This window comes from Hemibagrus wyckioides, linkage group LG10 (genome assembly GCF_019097595.1).
Source record: "Hemibagrus wyckioides isolate EC202008001 linkage group LG10, SWU_Hwy_1.0, whole genome shotgun sequence".
NCBI classification, from domain to species: Eukaryota; Metazoa; Chordata; class Actinopteri; order Siluriformes; family Bagridae; genus Hemibagrus; species Hemibagrus wyckioides.
In genome coordinates, this window is record NC_080719.1 from 20,789,661 (window position 1) to 20,813,196 (window position 23,536).

A 23,536-nucleotide genomic window follows, 5' to 3' on the forward strand; every position below is an offset into this window, starting at 1 on the left:
CTACTTGCACTTTTCATATGGTGACACCAAGAATGAAACAGGATCATGGTGACATTCTTGTCTCTAGTTTTATTATGATGTCTATTAATTTAATACTCTCTATATATGTTTTTCTAAATAGATTTATCCTATTTTGCTTAAAGGAAAAAATAGTCTTGTAGGAAAGCTTTGTAAGCAGTGTTTTTTGGGAGCTTTGTTTTCTCAGTGGAAAGGAGTCATTTTTTTCACTCTTGGTTTTGTTAGTAGTGGCACAAACCAAATTTCTTTTAGTTCTTTAACCTTTTATTTATCAAGAGTAGTTAACTCCCTATTTTCATAATGTTTTGTGGTTTTATCACTACTTTATTAATTGCTTCCCATTCCTTTTTATTTCCTCCTATTTTGTTATGGATGGAACCGCATCTCATCTTGATAACGATTTAATGTCTCATAGGTTTTACTGTAATTATTGCCCTGTTCATTATTTTTGCTGTTATTGCTAAGCATGCACTTCTGTTTGATAAGGTTCCATGCAAACCCCTGGTTTACATCATTTACTGAGTTGCTTTCTGTTTCTCTGTCTCTGCTGGTGGCTTGGCTTCTCTTCTCTTCTCTTTACTATATAGCTTTATTTATATATATATGTGTGTTCTCATCATCATTTACACACACTTAGTGTTAACATTCTCTGCTTTACTGACCTGCATGTGTAAACAACAATCAATATCTTTATGTAATATTTTGGTAGATATCGGGAAATGCCTTCACACCAACTGACAATATCAAATTTAACACAATGTGAGGTTGAGTGACAGTCTTATGTCATATTATGGCTAAATTAACTAGGCTGAATTAAATGTGACCTTCTGCCTAAATTTCTTTCAGTTCCATGGATATGATTTCACTGGTATTCGCTATAAGACGTAGTTGTTCCCAAAAAAAAGGGTCAACAGTGAAGGAAAATAGTCTATTAAGAGTTAGAATTATTGATGTGAACTAAACTATCATTACTTTAGGTTGTGTTTAGTTTACTGTATTTTAAAAGCTCTTTATTTTTGCCCCTTTTTTTTTTTGCAAATTTCTGCACAAGTCAGCATGAGTTAAGAGAATGGGCTGCATTTAAATGAGTGTGTGATTATGTGTGTAATGTATGGTGTTTCTACAAAAAACATGACTTGGTGTAAATATTTTTCATTTCACTATAAGTTGTATACTGCATATAACTGTCTATGTGCCAAATAGAAACCTTGAATTTCTTGGGTTTCTAATTTTAGGTTATGTATGTTATGTTAATAGCAATAAAAACAACCACAGAAACATAAATTCAGTTTACAACCTGATTTATTGTACTAACACTGAAGTTTACAAAAAAGTAATGGATTTCATCCTTCAAGTGTCTACAAAATGTTGATGTCATCTTCATGGAATGAGCAAATTTTGTGACTACATCTAATTACAGCATCAATTGTGGTCATTCTGTTGTTTATAACTAAGTACATGAACATACTGTTAATAGTCATTTAATATGAAAGTTTAACTTGAAACACATTGCCAAGCAGAAGTGCACTCGGATTAATTACAGATTATTTTTTGTCTGTGACTCAAAGAAGAAGCTGTTATGTGACTGGTTCCCTGTGTTAAGGATGTAAAACCATGATGACAAAGCTAAGACTTCGTGAATTGTATCGTGAAGTCTGACATTAAACCTGACTAGGACTGACAATGAGTATTTTAGCAAAATGGCTAAATTAAACCCTGAATAATTTCTGGTGATATATAACATCTAATAGACATGTCTTGCCTAGATATTCAGGAAAAACTCCAGTCTTGCTCTAGTTTAGCACCTTAGTGTGTATACAAAACAGTTCAGGTAATTCAGTTAAAAATACAGAAATTTACCAAAAGAACACAACGGCATTTTGTAGTTTAAACATTCAGTCAGTAATCTTTTAAGTGTTATTTAACTTTACTCTAGTGTTTTCCTTTCTCCCAAATCCATGGGTACAATATGGAGTGAACATGATAATGAAGGTGCAACCCACAGATATTTTTCTAGTGAACCTGAAGAGAGAGTCAGCTTTAAAAAAAAATCTAATTTAAAACCATATATGAAAGATACATATTTCAAATTCAGATAATGACCCTAATGACCAAGCTGACTGCAATAACACACCAGTTCCCCCCTTACATTAGTGTGCACTTCAGAAAAACCCCATCTCCCTCAGCAGACCCATCGAATGAAACGTTCAAAGAAGCTGGTTTTGGACAGTTGGGAGTAATCCTTTCCTCTGAAAATAGCTGTCTGGTCTCCCAGAGCGAGCTTTGTCAGCACTTCCTCGTCAATAGCTTCATCTTTGCCCATGGCGATGACAATGGGCACACCCTCTGCCCGGCGCATGGAGTTTATACCTTCCTCCAGATTCTTCTTGTCGGTGATTCCATCAGTGATAAAGACAAAGGCGATTTCAGCGTTGCTACGAACCAAGCGGGTGTTTCCGCTCTGAAGGATGTTGTTGATGGCATAAATAATGGCACTGCCCACGTTGGAAGATGCATCCATGTACCTCATGTTCGACAGGCTCCCAGTGATGACACTTATATTGTGGGTAAGTTTGAAGACTATATCCTGACGGTTTTCACCCCCGTACTGTAGCAGAGCCATGCGGACATTACTTCTGTCCCTGGCATTCTGAGCCAAGGTCAGCCTGTGAGCCACGTTATCCACAAACTCACGCATGCTCTGGAAGTTATCCGAGCCCAGGCGTTCAGAACCATCCACCAAGAACACTAGATCAACAGGCCGCTGAACGCAACTGGCTACTGCTGGCTCTGTTGGAGAGAAATACAAAATATTGATCACAGATTAACAACTCATAAAATCTCTGTCTTTGCTGCCATTAAGGTACACTCCAGGCAAAAAAAAAATAAACCTGGTAACCTTCGATATATCTGCTGTAAACCTGCCTACTTGCGTCTTATAGCGATGACGCAGTGGGCTCTGCAGTGAGATTTCCTGGTTTCACTGCTGAGGAAACCCACTCCTAATACATATCTTAAAAACATTTGAAAAACTACAATGGATATTGGTGTATGAGGGGAAACGGTGGAATGACGGACACAGGAAATGCATCACAAAATAGATAGCGGTATATTCAGGGATGCGACATCAACATAGCTAGTTGGCTACAGCTAAGCAATCACTTTGCTTTGTAAATTGGTTGATGTCCAACTATCTATGTTCAAGCCAGAAAATACAGAAGAAGCACTGTGCTAGCGAGAAGAGCAACAGGAAGCAAGCGTTACAAAAAAAGACACTGAGCCAAATAACTGATGTTAGCAACAACACAAGTAGCTACCATAATGTTAGCTAGCAATGTTACATGATTAATTATCTTGTATTAACGACCTTACTAGACATCGTACTAGTAGTCACACGAGTGAAGACTTTAACTAGTTGTCCTACCTCAGTTCGGCTCCTTTTGTTTCCGTAGATGGAGCTTCTCTGCTCTCTGTTTTATATTAAATACAGAAAGAATTTTCCTTTTCTTTAGCATCTTCCTTGATGCTATGTAGTTCAATGGACACTGTTACGCTGAAAGCCGAGGCCCAGCCAGATGTTAGATAGCTAAATGTTAGATAGCTAAATATGTCAATAATTGGTCAATTATATGTGGTGCTACAGTATGTAGGGTTGTTAAAGCAATATGATTCAGGTATGTTAGTTAAGTAGCAAGCTAAGCATGTTAACTCTTGCGTTAGCATGCATTTTAGCCATTTTACTGATAGTTAGCTACTTAGCTGAGATGAAATGTGCACTATAGAGACAGGGACCAGAATTACCCCTCCCATAAAAGTGCTTTAAAAGCAGTCATTTTCTGTTGGCTGGTAAAGTTCTGAAAAATCACTATGATTTTTCACAATATTATCACAATATTGCTGTGATCTATTTCAGAGAAAATATATCAACTCAGAGATCTCAGAGTGATGGATCTCTTTTAGAGATCTGGATTGGTTTATCAGTACACATTCCCCGAGGTTGAACACGGGTTGCCATGTTGCATGCTGGAATTTGTAGCTACTTTGAAAAAAACAACATAAAATTATGAATTCTGTTCAAATGTGGGTAGCAAGTGATTCGGTCCTGTGTAACAGACTATTACATGCCACAACAAATAACACATTCAATGCTAGTTTTATGTGCAAACCAGCTACAATAACAAACTAATACCTGCAGATCCTTTTTGCATGTGCTGAGCCATGCGACTCTAATACAGCATCAGAACAGTGATCATGGATCGGTTAAAATAAACATAAAGTATTGCATGAATATATCGGATGTTGTTGTATAATCTGTAGCTTGTATAATCTAAAATAAAAGAGCCTTAGCTACAGACAATAACTTAAATGAAAAACTTGGTTTGTTTGCAGTATATATTTATTATATATGATCTTGCAGTCCTGGAGCTTTTTCTAATTGCACATAGCAATAATACATATAACAACGATGCAGCATTTTGTATTCTCAACTTATTCTCAACTCAGATTTTGACACTAGTCATACATAGAGTTTATTCCCCATGTTCTTTATATCGTAAAATGTTAAACTTGCCCTATAGCTAAAAAGAAGTCAGAGCTACTGGGTTATTTTTGGTATTTTCCAGGTTCATGTGCTTTGTATGTCATGCAATAATAGCTTAATAAAAGCTTTAAATCTTTAATCCTACTGTACTCTACAGTAACTTAAATTTTTAACCCGAAATTAAAGTAAAATAAAACTGAATTACTGTATGAATGGAACTGGCAGTGAGGTTTGCATTTAATCAAGTAAAACATGTATTCTATTATAATGCGTAGGCCGTAGAGGAAATAAAGCCTAAACATCGGTAATGTGCAAAGTGCAAAACTTTATCAGAAAGTCCCAATGTGGTTTACTCAAAATGCAATATTTACACATATCATGAGTTTTGCTTATCGCGCCGATATCTCAGCTGATCATCTAAAACTACCGAATATATCTCTCTGCAGAGCCAAAACGCCTCCCAAATCCTGAGGGTTTAAGCAGCTTAGCCCAGGCTAATAACAATAAGTTGTGCAGGCAAGAAAATAACTCACAGTCTGTCAGGATACCTCAATTCTATCTCTTAGCCTTGTTCAAGTATATAGTATATATAAAAAAGCAGCAGGCACTGAGGTCAGGAGAAAAAGGCTTCCGTCTGAATAATCATCAGTCCTCTAAGTTAAAAAGTTAGGACATTATCATGCTTAGCATCACTGACCGCCTAACTGGTCATTGTGCATTAGTGTTATATTTTAGCCCTGAATAGAGCTGTCTCAAATTAATGTTAGTTCAGCAAGCTTTAGAGGTTTTAGTGATTACAATTTCATTTTCTTTTCACATAATCCTACAGCGAGGCCAAGAGCAACCAGTTTTCACCACCAAAAATATATAGCCATAGCCACGTTCTGACAGCCCAGTTTGGCCAAATAATGAGCTGACATTGCCTAACACAACCCCAAGGCTTTGTTAGGGTCACCCAGGAGATCGCCATAGACAACTCTGAAAGAGTCAATGAACAAATTAGTCCACTGCTGTTTCTCTGTCCCGTTGGCGAACTTGGCTCTCTGGGCTGTGTAGGCCATTGTGGCTACAGCCCTGGTGTAGGCATCGGGGGTCTTGACCTCCTGCAGAGAGTTGAGTAAGTTTGAGATGTTTGGGACAGTAGTTGGGAGAACGTTCCCTTCCTCTGCAATGAATCCATGTTTGGGGTACCCATTCCAATGAGATGACACATCTGCAAGTGAGCAGCGAGACAATAGTTTTAGGAGTCTCCAAGCGACTGGCTCCGCTCACAGAGCACAGTGCAAACTATGCTTGGACTGACTGGTTAAATTATTGAAAATTTTTATCAAAGGTGCAAATTTCATAAAGCATTTTATGCTTTTTTTAAAGAGCCATTTATTAGTTTTATGGGCATTGACATTGGTATAGTGGCTGTTTGTGGAAGCTAATTTGTTATTTTGATCCTGAGAAATGTTTGAGATTTGCATTTAGGAAAATTTTTTTTTTTAGTAATTTAGTCATTTTTAGTATTATTTCTGCTTATATCATTTCTAATATTATTGCCCCCCTTTATGTTAATGGTGTTGAATTACCACTCAATAATTATATCATGAATTTCATGCGTTTGACAGACAAATGACAGACAGTAGAGTTTTTCCAGGGACCCTGTTAAAAATGAATCGAATCTTACCAGATTTGCATGGAAGGTCAGGGCAGACAATCACTGGGTCTAAAACAATAAAAAGGAAGTGATGTATTTCCTCATATAAGGTACAGCTGAAATGTTAAAAATGTTATATAATGGAGATGAGGTTGCATATATATGCAGGTGGACAACTTACTTGGACAAAGAACAGTCTCAATTCTGTCAATGAATTCCTCTGCCACCAGGTCAGCAAACCGCCTCATGCCCATTACTCGATCTTGCTTGTCACAGGCAATGGACTTCAAACTCTCAGATTCTTCTTCCTTTTCAAACATGTCTCCAACACCAATGGCATTTACATCAACGCTGCTATCCTGGCAGAGGTAACTTAGCAATGCGTCTTGATCCCGGGGATCAAAACGACCATCGGTGATCACCACCACGGTCACTTTAGCCTTGGCACGTCGACTATCACGAATCAGGTTGTCATAGGCAAATTTCAGAGCAGACGGAGTCCATGTGCCTCCAGCAATCCACTCCAGATTCTTCACTGCATCTTTGAAGGCTGAAAGGGAATCGATCTTGGAGTCATTTAGCTGGATGGCCTGGAAGGTTCCACTGTGACTGTACTGGACCACACCAACACGTGTTCCTGCAAGAAAAGGCAGCACATCATTGGCATTAATGCCAGAACACAAACAGTATCTTCATTTACTTCTTGATGATGAAAGGTGTAGGTGTTAATTTGTGCTTGCCTGTCTCTGAGTGAGGGTCCTTAGCCATTGAGCCCAGTCGGTTGATGGTGTTGATTACAAAGTTTTTCTCCAATGTGAAGTTTGTTAGTCCCACACTCTCAGAACTGTCAATCACAAATACGATATCCAGTGCTCCACACCTCTTCTCACAATCTGAAACAGCACAGAGGAGAGAGAGAGAAAAGAGTAAGTAACCGAAAGATAAAGCATTTTATTTCAACTAGTCCGACACAGGAAATGTCACTTACCACAACATCCACAGGTCTCTCTAATATAGTTCATGATATCACATTCCTGATTAGGTGAAAGATAATCCATTACTAAATCAAACCACTAAATAATGCCAGCGAAAGATAAATCCAGAAAAAATAAAGATTCTTGGACTTTACTTACAGTAAGGCCTGGGTCTCCCTCTGGACCGGGATCACCCTGCCAAAAAAAAGGTTGAGTTCTAAGTACAAAGCCAGAAAGTCTTTAGTTTATCCTCATATATTTTCTTTTTTTTTTTTTAGATTTTCTCTTTCTTCTTCTTCTTCTTCTTCTTCTTCTTCTTCTTCTTCAGTAACTGCTTTGTCCTGTTTATAATAGTCTCAATGGCATATACTCAAGAACCACTTTAGTAGAAAAACTTGAACACCAGCATAAAGACGTAATCAGCCAGTCAAATGGCAGCAATGACACGGGCCAAAAGCTTCAGTTAATGTTCATCTTGAACAACAGAATGGGGGAAAAGAGTGACAACACTCGGACAACCATGAAATCATGACATGACTGTCAGTGCCAGACAGACTGCATTGAGTATTTCAGATATCTTGCAAAAATGTTGTAAAAACTAAAAGCATCCAGGAAGCAGCAGTTCTGTAAGTCTTGTTGATGAGGGAGGTCAGAGCCAGACTGGTTCGAGATGACTTCAAGGCTACGTAAACACTAGATATCCACCAGCAGAAACCAGCATCATTGAGGCAGGTGAACTACATTACTACATTGAGGCAGGTGAACTACAATACTGAAAACCACATTAGGTTCCACTGCTATTTGCCTTGAACAGGGATCTGTGGCTACAGTGGACAAAGGGTCAGTGCTGGCACTTGATTGCATGACTACATGAATAAGTATTTACATTTACATTCACAAAATTTCAAGCGTGCCCTTATCCGGAGTGACTTACATTTATCTAATTTATACAACTGAGCAGTTGAGGGTTAAGGGCCTTTCTTAAGGGAAACAAGCTTGGCAGTGGGAATGTGAACTCACAACCTTTTGATCAGTAGTCCAATGTCTTACCTACTAAGCTACCACTTCCCAGGTGTACAGTTGCTCCTAATAAAAATAGACCGTGTATTGTGCCTGTATAATTTCTTTTTATATCTCTCTTTTCTCTCTCTGTCTGTCACTGTCAAGCTATACATCCCACTCCAGACCTCTCAGTGTTCTGAGTTTTCAGTGCGGCCACTTCTTCTTTCTGGACCTGCCTGATTCATTCAGACGCTCTACCCCTGGTTGGAGTCTCATCACCTGGTGGTGGTCACTGATGCTGTGGATAGATCTACGTGGACAGCCCATGACCCAGGGGACTGCTGTAGATAGTACCACTTGGAGACTATCTTTGAGCCTCAGTCGGCTTTTGGCCGGAAGGAATTAGTGCTAAGTCAATAAAGAGCTGAGAAACTACACCAACCTACAAGTCCCTCAAGATCTCTTAGTTGATGTTTTAGAAAGGACATTATCAACATTTACATTATTTACTGCCTAGCATCACCCAAATGAGGATCAGGTTCCCTTCTGATCCTGGTTCCTCTCAAGGTACATATCATCTTTTTTTTACTTGCCACCTTCGCCTCAGGCTTGCTCATTAGGGATAATTGTTAGGGATAAATAATAACTTAACTTTTAATCTTTATCATTTTTACTTCTGTAAAGCTGCTTTGAGACAATGTCCATTGTTAGAAACGCTATACAAGTAAATTGAATTGAATCAAGCGTTTTTATAATTCATATTTTCCAAACATAGTTTTGTGGATCTACTTACATCTCTGCCTGGTTCTCCATTAGGCCCTCTTTGTCCAGGCTCTCCTTGAGGTCCAGATTCTCCCTAACATAAAGAACATCCTTATTCTTCACATACACAGTAACTCCATAGTACATGGCTATTCTAGTGGTCAGCCTCTATGATATGAACACTGGAAGAAAATAAATGTAGTAGATTTAATGTTTGCTCACACTCTCTCCTGGTACTCCTTTCTGTCCCGGCTCTCCCTTTTGACCGCAGTCTCCTCTGGCTCCCCGAGCTCCAGGTCTACCTTTATCTCCTTGTGTACCCTGCAAAAAAGATATTAACAAAGTTGCAAGAATGGCTTCATATAAAGTGAAATAAATTTGACATACTGAAGCAAATGAGTTACCATACCGGTTCTCCTCTTTGTCCAGGATAGCTGAATCCTTGTCTGCCTCTGTCACCCTGTGGAATAAGAGAGAATAAAATGCACTTAAATCAGTAGTATGATAATAACAGAAGCAAAGAAGGCATAGCTAGCAAATGAGCAAAAATAATCTAAGCATGTTCATTCAGAAATCTACACACAGGGAGTCAATAAAAGCTGCTCTTATTCAAAATAGTATGTGCTGAACAAAAAGTTGAGGTATGATTATGCTGCTATATGTGCATCCTTTTTTGTGTCTGCCTTGTGCCTTGTGTCTTTCTTAATATTTTTTATTAAATTCATCTAGAAACAAATGAAACGACAACCAAAAAATATATGCATGGCCCATGTTTCTTGCCCTTTTTCCGTTTGCTCAGTTTGTTCACTGGATCTAAATTCTATGCAAAGCACTCCATGTTGTTTCTTTATATAACTGTTTATTTTTCTCTAGCCTGAGAATATTTTGAGATTTGCTGGAACGTTGGACATACGTTTGCTCCCGGGGGTCCTGGGTCACCTCTTGGGCCAGAATCACCAGGGTCACCACGGCTTCCCTACCACAAAGAAGGACCATTTAAGATTTCTTAATATTTTAATATGACATGACATAATATTTTAACAATTTAAACAAACTCATTCAATATAAGGTCCAAAATGGAATAACAACAAAATGTAATACAAAATACAAAACCAGAAAGTTTATAAATCATATGAATATATAAAAAAATGTTTTTGGAGCTGTTCACATTCACCATCTCACTGCAGTGTTACACAGTACATTGTGTTGTGCTGTGGTCTTACATTTCTTCCTGGCTCTCCTGTTTGTCCTGGTGGACCTCTTGGTCCTGGAAGTCCTGGATCTCCCTAAACATTCAGAAAATATATACTTAATCTCTGGATGCATTAATAATTCTTGTAATAATAATAAATCATTGTTATTATAACAATTACCTTGGTTCCTTTACTGCCAGCTTCACCTGGAAGCCCTCTTAAACCTTCAGGTCCTGGTTCACCCTGAAAAACATAACATTTCTCATTTAATTAGTTGCTGAGGCAATATAATCGCCCTTATGTACAGGAATAAACCAATCAGCTCCTACCTTTTCTCCTTTTGACCCATCTGGTCCCTGGCCTCCCTTTGGTCCAGGGTCTCCTCTTCTTCCCTAATGAGACAAAAGAAACAATGAGCTTTCAGTTTTGTATCTCCACATCGCAGTGGGTAGAGATATGTAGCAATATACATGATTTCACTTACAGGGTCGCCTTTAGGGCCAGGCCCTCCATCCCCACCCTGAAAATCAAAATGAAAGCGTTACAAGTAGGAAAATTTCCTAACATAAATAAAATAGCAGGAAAAAATACAGAAATACTAACTTTAGGGCCCTTCTGCCCAGGGACACCCGGTGTGCCTGGACTACCTCTCTCACCCTGCAGAAAGTTTTATGATTAATATAATAATAATAATATTTTTTTTACCATTATTATTAATTAATTAATTAATTAATTAAGTAATTTAATTTACTCCTCTCTTAAACTTATTTGGAGTACCTTGGGACCAGGTTCTCCTGGTGGACCAGGTGGCCCGTCTTTCCCAGCTCGACCGGGATCTCCCTAGAAAGAAAAGTGATTTCAGATCACTGCACAGTAAAAGTACAAAAACTTCATTTTTTTCTGTCAAATTATTCTAATACCTTCTCTCCAGGATCTCCTTTTGGGCCACTCTCTCCTACATCTCCAGCATAACCATTAGGACCCTGTTAACAGAGTACATATCTATAATCACACAGTAAATACACAGATTCTGTCTGCTTTCTGCTTACACAAGGAACATCACACACATACCATTTCACCTGGTTCACCTTTACAGCCAGGAGCCCCAATGCGGCCAATTTTGCCCTGCAAAAATGATTATGATTGTTTTTTTTAATTCATGAGTTATTTATTTTGTAGCTGTTGAAATATCAAGTTTCATCCATTTCAATCTCCTTCTCTTACCTTCTGACCATCAGTGCCATTGCGTCCAGGAATTCCTTCAACTCCCTAGAAAACAAGAGAAGTCTTATTATATTACTTGATATTTATTGAAAAGTGCCAGAATTTATAATTTGAGTGTTTTATCTGTATTAAAAGTATGAGCTACAAAGACAAAATGGTGTATGACCTTACCTTCCTTCCTTGTGAGCCGATTTCTCCCTATAATAAAAAGTATGAAATAATTAATTAAGTAATTACATTAAATATTAAATTAATTTAGTTTTTATATGCCATGTAAAAAAAACCCTACCTTTTCACCTTTGGAACCACGATCTCCCTAAAACAGCAGAAAATCAAAAATGTCAGGCAGGTATAATAACTGGAATAGACACTAAAAACTCTGAATGGATATTATGAAATACTTACTTTTGGTCCAGGGTAACCAATAGGACCTTCAATACCAGGATCACCCTGTAAGTGAAGACAGAATAAAATGAAACTTTGCATCACAGTGCTGTTGGTTGATGTTCATTACAATGATCAACTTGCAGTCCTGCTTTCCCCAGGTTTAATTATAATTTTAGAGGAATTGTTTTGTAAGCAGGAAGCAAACACTTGAGTTCCCAAGTCCTGAGTAAAGTTAGAATATGTTCCTCACTGAAATTAGAAAATCTAACTCGAGAAAATTTAATTGAAAAAATATTCAATTGAAAAATAAGTAATTAGTAAATTAAATATACAATTAAATACTAAGTTCTTGTTTATCAGCTATTCGAATATACTACTGAATCTGTCAAAAAGCACAAGCGTAAAATGTAACTATGCATGAAATGAGATTTTCACTGAGCCAGTTAATATAAACCAATTTTCACAAAAAAAATTAAAGGAACACTTTGAAAACACATCAGATCTCACGCCGGATATCTATATTGATATGGACTGGGTAATGTGTTAGGAATGAAGGGATGCCCCACCGTTTGATGGAAATGAAAATTATCAACCTGCAGAGGGCTGAATTCAAAGAAACCAAGTGAAAAATGATGCAGCAGGCTAGTCCATTTTGCTGAAATTTCATTGCAGCAACTGACAACGTTGGAGCATGCTCCTAATGAGGAAAGGATGGTGTCCTGGGGTATTTCCTCCCAGATCTGGAACAGGGCATCACTGAGCTCCTGGACAATCTGAGGTGCAACCTAGAGGCATCACATGGACTGAAACATCCCAGAGGTGTTCTATTGGATTTAGGTCACGTGAGCATGCGGGGCATTCAATGGTATCAATTCCTTCATCCTCCAGGAACTGCCTGCATACTCTCACCACATGAGGCCGGGCATTGTTGTGCACCAAGAGGAACCCAGAACCCACTGCACCAGCGTAGGGTCTGACAGTGGGTCCAAGGATTTCATCCCGATACCTAGTGGCAGTCAGGGTGCCATTGTCTTGCCTGTAGAGGTCTGTATGTACCTCGATGGATATGCCTACCCAGACCATCACCGACCCACCACCAAACCGGTCATGCTGAATGATGTTACAGGCAGCCTGACGTTCTCCACGGCTTCTCCAGACCCTTTCATGTCTGTCACATGTGCTCAGGGTGAACCTGTTCTCATCTGTAAAAAGCACAGGGCGCCAGTGGCAAATGCCAATCCAGCTCCATGGTGCTGAGCAGTGAGCACAGGGCCCACTAGTGGACGCTCAGGCCACCCTAAAGTCTGTTTCTAATTGGTCAGAGACATTCACACCAGTGGCCTGCTGGAGGTCATTTTGTAGGGCTCTGGCAGTGCTCCTCCTGTTCCTCCTTGCACAAAGAAGCAGATACCGGTCCTGCTGATGGTTTAAGGACCTTCTACAGCCCTCATGCTCTTGAGATCATGCTGGGAGACACATCGAACCTTCTGGCAATGCCACATATAGGCGGAGGAGTTGGACTGCCTGTCCAACCTCTGTAGGGTCCAGGTAGTGCCTCATGCTACCAGTAGTGACATTGACCCTAGCCAAATGCAAAACTAGTGAAAAACAGTCAGAAAAGATGAGTAGGGAAAAAAATGTCAGTGGCCTCCACCTGTAAAACCATTGCTGTTTTGGAGGACGTCTCATTGTTGCCCTCATTTCATTCACACCAAAGCAGCTGAAACTGATGAACAACCCCCTCTGCTACTTAACTGACCAGATCAATATCCCAGGAGTTTAATTGACTTGATATACTCTGATTAAAAAGTATTCCTTTATATATATATATATATATATATATATATATATATATATATATATAGACAGTAACCGGTTCATTTTAAACAGTTAAAATGCTTGCAGCATAGAATTGTATAATAAAGAAAGTACATATAATTACTGAAATGTATAATAATAAGTTTTATATATAAGGATAAGTTTTAACATTAAACTTGAGAAATGCTCTACCTTATACCCTTTATGTACTGCAGTGCATTTCCTCGAAATGATATGCCAAAGTCTAATGAAATGTTTATACTGAATTTAGCGTTAACTTAAACTTGTCAATGTAATACTTGAGAATGTGACAGGTGAACATATCTGCTGTATACTAGCCACACACACCCATACTGTTTGTTGTACATTCTGTTGATTTAGGATTTTCCTTTCCGTTTAAACAGACCATTTTATTATGTTTTATGTGAATGTATTTGGCTTTAACATTTCCTGAAATGCCTTTATAATTTGTACTCACTTTAGGGCCTCTGTCACCTTTGGGACCTGTAGTACCACTTTCTCCTTTGGCACCCTGTAATCAGCATTAAAGAATTAAAGAACATATTTATATTAAAAGCAATTAAATGCAGTGAATGTGATGACGTCCCAACTTACTTTCTGTCCCCTTGGACCAGGGGGACCATCGGGTCCAGGAGATGGCTCGCATTTTATACTGTAGCACTGTCAGAAAAACACAATTAAATGTAAAATAAGTTGAACGTTCATTCATTTGTTCAACAGTCCATTACAGTTAGAGAGCATATGATGGTTTTGGTATATTATAAGTGAAGCGACTCAAGGGATCTTACCTCTTGATAAGCTAGATGCCGCTGGAGAACAACAAAAAGGGAGGCAGATTAAAACGAGTCATTTACACACACTCAAATCACAAAGTACACACAAAAGAAAACATGACCAAACTGAATTCAATTCAGTTTAAGAGAGAAGCTAGAACAAAGCAAGCCAGAGTATGAAGCAAGGCATTACCATTGTGTTGTAAATGCGGTCAATATGTTCGGTTAAAATCTCAGGTCGTCCTTTGGAGAGATCGACAGCCATGTAGTTGCTGCGGTAAACCCCGACAGGAGAATTAGCAATTTCTCTGAGGCCTAGTTCCTCTAGGCTGTTGGATGATGCTATGGAAAATATCTTAATGCCCTTATCCCGAGCCCGCTCGGCTGCCACTTTGATGCCGCCACAGGGGTTCCCAGTCACATGGCCGTCTGTGATGACGACTGCGAAGCGCTGTGCCTTGGCGGTGCTCGGAGGATCCAAATTTTTAATCATAATCTCCTCACTCATTTTCTGGATGGCACAGTCAGTGAAGGTGCCCTTGCCTAAGTAATCGATCCCTAATTTCTTGATGAAGTCCTCCTTGGTGGTGAGTTTGCTAATGATCGGCTGTGTCATGGAAAAGTGCAGTCCACCCACAGCCCAGGTAATCTTCACCTTGCCCCTGTACTCTACGTCTTCTAGCTTTTCAACAAATTTCTTGGTGAAATTTGTGACACTGTAAACCAGGCTACCTGGTGGAGACTCCTGGAGAGCAATGGTCTCCGATGTATCGATAACGAAATACAGGTCTATGGGGCATTCTTCTATTTCTGAAGAATACAGCACAAGCAATGTGGTATCATTAAAATGACTCTTGTTAGGCAAGAAAACCTCATAATACTTCATAATACTTTACAAGAAATATTAATATCATAAAAACTGTATTAACTTATTACAAATATATATTACTGTAGTTATTTGTAATAAAGTTTGTATATTACTATTATTTTATAGTTCATATATATGAAAATCCTTCTAAAACCTTTAATTATTTCTGTATTTTAACTGTATATTTATGTAACTGTATTAAACAGTATATTAGAGTTGTTGCCACAGATTAGAGCAAATTTAAGGACAGCAAAATAATTCTTAATAAGTGAAACTGAAACCATCAAAAATGTATTTCATGCTCAACTGATAAATTTGCTGTAACACATAAAACGGCATTGAAGCAGTGGAGTGATCCATGAAATGGGCAACACTTACTGACACATTCCGCTGCCTGGCCAACTGACGCCATGTACAGTAAGCACAGGATAATCGCTTTAAACAGCATCATCCTTCTCGTCCACGTTCCTGAAGGAAAACACACGATCAGGGACACTATAGCTTCACAGTTTAAACACAAAGTTTAAACGCCTTTAAAATTAAACAAATCTGGTTTCCTGAATAAAATGATTTCCTTGCATCAAAATCACATTTTCCACATCAGTAGCAGACTATGTATATTAGACAGGAGATTAGAAGAGCTAATCTTCAAGAGGCACTGGCAAACTTTAGGGAAAACCCTTCCTGCATCAGTTCTATTAAAATCTCAAGGCTTTTCTGTACTGTGTCTTAAGCCTAATTAAAGTAATTCAATATTAAGCAAATTAAGTAAGAATAGGAAAAGGTCTCAGTGTTGAGACCTTCTTGGGGTCACCAACCCCCAATCTGTTGCATCAGTCATTTCACATGGACTAACTATCTTTTATTTGTAATTGGCATTTATCTGGTTAGTCATGCAGCCAGTGACATTAACATAGTAAGTTTGGTCAGAAAAAACTGCTTCTCGTCAGTAACTACTATGTCCCATGTTTATCCCAGATGTTTTTACGTGTCTTGAGAATCGGGTTTCTATAGTGGGAAATTATATGGACATATAAACATGAATGAGGTCAAAAACATGAAAGAATTCTGAGTTATAGATGCACCCAAGCTATTCTTGTTTTGTGCTTTGTGGAAGGAGGCTTTTTAACTCAGGAATTTATGACGCCACTTCAGAACTGATAAAACAGACATCTTCTTCTACAAACAAACCAAAACCCAAAGAAAAAATTCAGATCAACCAAAGGAGGTACTCAGATAAACAGAGACTGCTGCTGTGTCTGTAAAGGCCTTCGATATATTATACCTACAAAACAAACACCTGTACAATTGTCTCTACCTAAATACCTCTAACCTTCCTGATTTTCTACCTAATTTAGTGCCCAAATCCCACCCATCAGGAAAGTCCCCCATATCACACAGCAGGTACAAACCAGCGAGGGTGAAGGCTATCACGTTCTTCCTCCAAAGCATTTGATGCCAACATACTGAAAACGCTGCTCATGCACAGTCAGAGGGTAGCGTAACACATGTGGAGTAAAGCAGCATCCACCCACTTCCGAATGCTCGAACTCACAGCCGCCCGTGTTTGGTCAGTGTTGCCATGCTTGATAGAGAGGAGAGAGAGTATACCACACCTCCCTCCCTAAGAGCATGGCCAAACTTCCCTATTCAGCACGTCATCCCTCCCTATTCCTATAAAGCCTCCAACATTTCCCTTTCCACATTCCCAATTAGTCTCTGGAGCTATGCATTATTCATGTTAGCTTCAAGACTTCGCCATAGACGAAAACTGGTGTAAAACCCAGATATACATTTAAATGATCCCAAGGTCAGTGGCCTGAATGATTACAGACCAGTTGCTCTAGCATCCACAGTAATGAAGACTATTGATGCATTTCAGGGTAGTTAAAAAAGACCACCAAAGACTTCCTTGACTCTGCAGTTCATCTACAGACACAGTACATGACTGGATCATGTATATATGCCTACATTTTATTCACCAGCATCTCAACACACCTGGAACATCTGGCCCATATGAGAAGACTGAGACTAAAATCAGTCAGTCTGTTGTCCTCCATATGCTAGTAAGATTTCCTGACAGACAGTAGTGTGTTGTTGTGAATACACATCAGACGCTGATGCAAATACACTCTTTGTTGGCAGAAAACAGAAGGAAGAGGGCTTGATTAAAAGCCAGACAAAGAATCTAACACAATGGCAAACAATAAATTTCCCTCAGTCAGACTCGAACATCTCTGACACAAATCAGACACCTCACTGTTTAGCATCATTTGTTAAGAAATTGAGCTCCTCTTTAAGATGAAAACTTCTTCATCTTTACTGAGATCAGAAGTAATAAGCAATCATTTTAAAGGCAATTGGTGCGAATTTCTTCACATCTGCCTAAAACTTTTGCACAGTACTATGTAATTAATATTGTACACAGTATACTGTAATTTACTCCTGCTGGGACACCAGTCCATTAGAGGGTTATAAAATGTATGGAATTTTATTTAAAAGCATGAAAATTTTAATTAAGAATTAAGATTGGCATGTGTAGAATATCTAATACACTATATGTTGTGTCCTACTTGCTGCTATGCATAAAAATCCAATAGCATAACACACAAAGATGTTCTTTCCTACATTCAATAGCACTCATTACCATCTCTTTTCATGGGTAATTCTATATACCCTGTGCATATATTTAGTTCAATGCATTTAAATATGTTTAATTATACATTTTTTTTTTACAGATGTCCACACTGACCACACCTTTTAATTCATGTGATTATTCAATCAGCCAATTAGGTGGCAACAGCACAATGCATAAACTCATACAGATACAGGTCAAGATATCCACAGCGGACATCTGAGTGACTTTGTGGCATGGTTGCTGGTGCTAGATGAGCTGGTGCGATTGTTTTCTTAAAAAAAGTATCAGAGTGCAGCATAAATGACTCGTTAGCGAAGGCTCTAGCTGAGTTCATAGCAAGTTAAATAACCACACTTTATATCCATAGTAAACAGAAAAGCATCTTAGATCTCACTGCAACTTCAGGCAGATATGTTTCTACTCCTGCCAGCCAAGAATAAGAAGCTGAGGCTACAGTGGGGACAGACTCACGGAAACTAGACAGCTGGAAAGAGACCAGAGAGCCACTCATAGTTCAGACAAAAGGATAAAACAGTATTATGCTTACCTCTAGGCTGTAAGTCTGGTCTCATATCTTATATTGTGTTTTGTGGTTGTTTACTACTTATGCAATACCTATTCACTACAATTTGAAATGTCACTTAAATATCTGAAAACAATTATTTTATCCTTAATAGACATGAACAAACAACTCAGTTGTAGTTACTAAAGGTCAGTTTACATGAGAAGCTTTTATAATGTAGCTCTTAGCTGCAGACACACTTATTTTTCAACCAGCTGCCACAACCAGCACTGCACACATTTCACACATTCTTAAAGGAAAAGTGGGCAGCTCACTGAATGGTTGATTTGATCTCACAGCAATTCACCTAATCACACTTTTTAACTATTTTTACTAGAGGGTGCCTGTTTTGGGTTGCTCAGCAGCACTGTAGTTTTTCATAAGTATTTCTACTAGGGGCAATCTATGCACAGAAAGGTTCCAAATAACCATAAACAGTTATTTTTATTATACACAAATATCAGTATCTTCAAAGTAAATGTTGATATTAAACCCATTTCTGCTCTTTGAGATGCCCTAAGTGCTTGTTCATAAACATCTAAAATCCGAAGGTGTTATCTTTAACCACTAATATTCTGTGTAAGGTTATTTCACACTGAAAGTCTACAAAGTCCTGACATTTTATATCAGACCTGTGGTGATAAAATCATTCATTTGTTTATATTGACTGACTGAGTCGATTTCCATTTCACTGCCATGGACTTCATTTTACCACATGCACTCATGTTCTGATGTTCATTGGTCACAGAAATCAGTGCAAGTGATGGTGTGTTTAAACAAACTCTTCATATACAACAAATTAACCCGCCTTAATTTATCCAGGTGTAGCCAAGGTTGTAGGTTGGCCAATAAAAGTAAAGTTTTTCTCATACTGGTGAAAGTTGGTGAGTTCAATGTGTCACTGGTCAGTATAAACTGTCTGTGTTTCCTTTCAAGCAACCATGGTCTTTTAACAAACCTATCAAAATATTAGATATCATTTAATCTTAGTTTCCAGGCCAGTCATTTGTCCCCTGTGGGCTCTCAGTTGCTTTATGGAATTAACTGTCAATGACCGGGCAACTGATAAGCTGTTGAATGTTTCAGGGAGCAACTTAAAGGGGCTCAGCAGTCTTTAGACAGAGTGGCCCAGAGGATAAAGGAAATGCAGGAGTAATCATACTTATCTAGTAAAAACATCTAGCAAATACACCATTCTAGCTCTGCCAAATTTCACTCCATCTGAACATGTTACAACCCAATGCAAAGACTTATTTATTTCATATGAATGCTATAAAATATCATTTACAAATCAAACACAGATCACATATGGCGAATTTTAGTCTTGATATGAAGACTAAAAAACGTATGATGATACTCAGATGTCTCTGAATAGTCAAATCAAGTCAGGTGGGTTCCTCAATTGAGCATGAATCTACATTGGAATGAAATGTTGTTTCTCCAGGTTTATACTGAAACACATACATATGTGTAGAATAAGTAAAGTGCAAATGCACAACCATGTGAGAAGAATACAAAACGAAAAACACACAGAACAATATTCTCAGTCCTTTTCCCCTAATGTTGGTCAGTTACACTGCACTTTTTTCTATATAAATGTTGAAAGACTAATGATCTAATAAACATCCATGTCAAACAAATCAAGTTGATACTAAGCTCCATGAGTCATGCCTAAGTACTAGCTTACCTTGGGTTTTAATTGGAGTTATAAATATTATTTGATTTTATTGTTATTACTTATACTAGCTACTTGAGGGCAAGTGTTGATTGGAAGGTTTTGAGGTTCAAATCCTAGAACCACCAAACTGCCACTGCTGGGCCCTTCAGCAAGGCCCTTAATCCTCAAATGCTCAGTTGTATAAATGAGATAAATTTTGGTCTACTATAACTGATATAAGTTTTTAACATAATTGATTCTGATAATTTAATTATATATATCTGATAAAATAATTTAATTTCTTTCTATATTATTATATATTACTCAAATTCACTGTCCATTTTCTCTGACCAGACCAGAGACTGGTAATCATACAGGACTGGGCAATATGTTGATAATATTTATATTGTGATAAATTATGTCACAGTTACTGTCCTTAGTTACTGTGGGGATTGCAGCTCTGTAAAAAAAATACTGCAATCCTGACAATATCGAAGAAATATGAAATATTTCATTAACAACAAACTTGCTCTGTTCCTTTTCTGTGAACATTTAATGCATTTTGCTGTTATTTAATAAGACTTAAATCAAAGTTATTCATTAAATCAAACTTAAATAATAAACCTAATATTTTCATATATATAATATATATATATATTTTTAAAAATACCCTACTAACACTACTTTGACTTAGTATCCTGATGATAAGGAAATTGTCAGTGGAATTTGAATATACAACATTGTTTAATAACGGCCAATGACCCCAAAAAAATGTACTCCCAAACACAGTGAATACAGTTATACAATCTGAATCACATAAAGCCAAAAAAAAACCTAGTCTAATAACAAAACATAACATGAAAATGATGACCACCATTGCTAATTGTGTAACATTTACATATTATTAATGTTTATAAAACTTGCAACCCCCAACTCACACAGAATACACCAAAATATTCGGCTTGTAACATGTTTTATTTGTAGGATTTACAATTTTGACCTCTTGATATGGCAATATGAGAGCCACCAAACATGAATAAAATTCCTCAAAGGAAAGTAAAGGATGTACAAAAGACTATTTTTTTTGCTTTGCACCAATTTCATCTAGAACATTGACCTCTGAATTCACAAGCCTCTTCAGAAAACAAGTGGGCGGCCATCTTAACTGCCTGCAATCATGTGATGTTGGATGGAAAGTTGGGTGATTTCTTTACTGAATGTCAGAATTTGAGAGATGACAAAGGCCCTCAACTCTCAACTGCCTCAGGGACGCTGTATCACGGCTTATGCTTTGTATTAAATCATTTGCCAATGTATTAACATATTGTTCACTACATAGGGTGCGAACGCCATCCCTTCACATATAATGGCATAGAAGTAGGCTGTGAAAAAACTGTGTTAAACAACTATAAAACATATTTACAGTATATGTTATAGCTCATAATGTACAGCACGTTTTCTTATTTGGCTGAGAATTATACAACTTTTAACTGAGCTAGAAATTTGAACCGACTGCCTTCTAAGCTGTAATGCAAAGCCTTAACCACTGGGACACAATGATGATCTCAACTATCTTACACTGATTCGCTCACTTCTTCCACTGAATTAACTAACACTAACAGGTGACACTGAAATTAGCTGAGGTAGCTGTGGATGGGTTTTGAGCTACAGGTCAGAGTTGTAATCCCACCCCTGCCAAACAGCCATGGTTGCGTCCTTCAGCCAAACTCTTAACAGACAGTTGTATCTTGCATCAAATATTGATTAAAGTTGCTTCCTTGTTTGAAAAAGCGTCAGTCAAATGACCAAATGTACTGGATTATGTGTTTTATATTGTTTAAGATAGTTTTTAGTTGTTTACTGCAAATTTTGCATCACTTTAAAGCCAATCCTCATTCCAGAAACTTTGTGCAATTTATAGTCACTCAGAATTGATACAGCTTTAATTAGGACAATATTGTTTCTATTTGGTTTTAGTGGACCAATAGGCTATAAATTAAACCTCTAAAGTCCAGTTGAAGAGACTGGGCCTAAGTTGCACTTCATTAGTACTAAACTGAACAGGAATTAAATTAAAATGTTATTCAATTGAAACTCTTTATACTGTACGATCTGAACCAGACTTTAATTATAAGCCGCAATACTGCTGTCAAGGCTGAAGTTAAACGGTCAAAGAGCCGAGGCTTGACCATCTCATCTGGAAAAGCGTTAACACAGTCTGCGCACAATAGACCAACTTCACCGATCTTCACCAGGTTCCTTGGGAATAGTTTAGTCATGGAAATTCTGCTTGATGCATGATGAGGACGCGCTTTATTTTCATCATCTTCATCTGAGCAAAAGACTGTCTATGCGTTTAGCGGTTATAATCCAGTACACTGTGATTTTATAAATCCTATCATTTCACAGACTCCATGTAAATCATGCACAAAAAGGGAACAGTAATGTGTTATACATTCAGCTCACCTGTTGAGAATTTTTAATACGAGTTTTGCAAACTCATAAAGCAACGCTCAATATATCTTTTTTTTTTCCTTCAGTCTTTTCTCCATCACCGTGCCTGTAAGAACTCCATGGAAAAAGCAGAGTTTTAAGAAGTGGATACTCACCTCACCTCACCTCAACCACAAACGGATCAGAAATCCTTCAATCAGGATATCTGGGAATAATTAGAAGATACAGTCTATCGAGCGTACATTCCGACAAATGGTGAAGCTGGAATAGGGAGCGAACTCTATGCAGAAGACAAGAGGACTCACTGCGAGTGAGTGTGTGTGTGTATGTGCGTGTGTGTGTGTTGTGTGTGTGTTTGTGTGTATGTGTGTGTGTGTGTGTGTGTTCGTGCGCGCCTCCTCCCTTAAAACTCCCTCCTTCTTTATGCGCTCTGGTGGAGAACCTTGTGCACACACGGGGGAGCTGTGTGTCCACTCAGCCGAACCATTAACTCGCTCCCATTTTATATTCCATACTCTTTTATTTAGTGAAGAATAGAGCTTGAGATGGCGGGACCCTGGAGAAGTTCGGAAATCGTCTGTTTAATAGACCTCAATAGTCCCAGATTCCCAGTTTCACATCTTCACACCTTGAAAGAAATGCCAGACTCACGAGCTTGGCAGTATGTCTTTATTAGGTAACACATCCACCCACTAGGATTTTTTGCCTGTATTTTTTTGCACAGAAGAGTTACAGGTCATTCAAATATTGTACAGCAATTTTCATGTAATGGATTGAGGTCTGGGTTTTGACTGGGCCAATTTAAGGAATTGAAATGTTTCCCTTTAAAACCACTCCAATGTAACTATAGTAGTATGCTTAGGCCCGTTGTTCTGCTGGAAGGTCAACCTCCGAAGCCAGCAGAAGCTGATGATGTAGAGGGATGAATTAGTTCCTGTAGCAGAGCCTCCTTGATGTATCCGTTCATGGCTTGTGTTTCTTTGGCTGACAAGGGTTAACTGCG

At 38.1% G+C, this 23,536-nt stretch overlaps 1 protein-coding gene across 2 annotated transcripts; it reads right to left on the bottom strand.

The window, feature by feature from the left end:
• Positions 1-1,302: 1,302 nt before the first annotated feature.
• On the bottom strand, positions 1,303-22,879 carry col6a2 (collagen, type VI, alpha 2). Of its 2 annotated transcripts, none has more exons than XM_058401300.1 (28): positions 22,689-22,874; positions 15,601-15,690; positions 14,548-15,164; positions 14,370-14,390; positions 14,176-14,241; positions 14,039-14,092; positions 11,761-11,805; positions 11,645-11,671; positions 11,527-11,553; positions 11,356-11,400; positions 11,203-11,256; positions 11,052-11,114; positions 10,909-10,971; positions 10,735-10,788; positions 10,616-10,651; positions 10,461-10,523; positions 10,312-10,374; positions 10,162-10,224; positions 9,852-9,914; positions 9,348-9,398; positions 9,161-9,259; positions 8,970-9,032; positions 7,334-7,369; positions 7,189-7,234; positions 6,941-7,093; positions 6,382-6,837; positions 6,231-6,269; positions 1,303-2,808 (listed from the first exon to the last, which is right to left on the bottom strand). In XM_058401300.1, exons 2-28 carry the CDS (start codon positions 15,671-15,673, stop codon positions 2,201-2,203), a joined length of 3,048 nt encoding a protein of 1,015 aa, XP_058257283.1. In that variant the 5' UTR covers positions 15,674-15,690; positions 22,689-22,874; the 3' UTR covers positions 1,303-2,200. The 2 variants fall into 2 exon arrangements, with proteins under 2 accessions (XP_058257283.1, XP_058257284.1); XM_058401301.1 differs by lacking the exon at positions 1,303-2,808 and adding an exon at positions 2,922-5,771 and having other exon boundaries at positions 22,689-22,879.
• Positions 22,880-23,536: the final 657 nt, after the last annotated feature.

Bases quoted from the DNA above. Each gene is read 5' to 3' on its own strand.
- col6a2 (XM_058401300.1), bottom strand. From the start codon at position 15,673: ATGATGCTGTTTAAAGCGATTATCCTGTGCTTACTGTACATGGCGTCA. The intron at 10,789-10,908 runs GTACTCCAAATA...AACTTTCTGCAG, and splicing joins CAGGAGAACCTGGTCCCAAG to GGTGAGAGAGGTAGTCCAGG. The intron at 9,033-9,160 runs GTGAGCAAACAT...TCTTTATGTTAG, and splicing joins AAGGAGTACCAGGAGAGAGT to GGAGAATCTGGACCTCAAGG.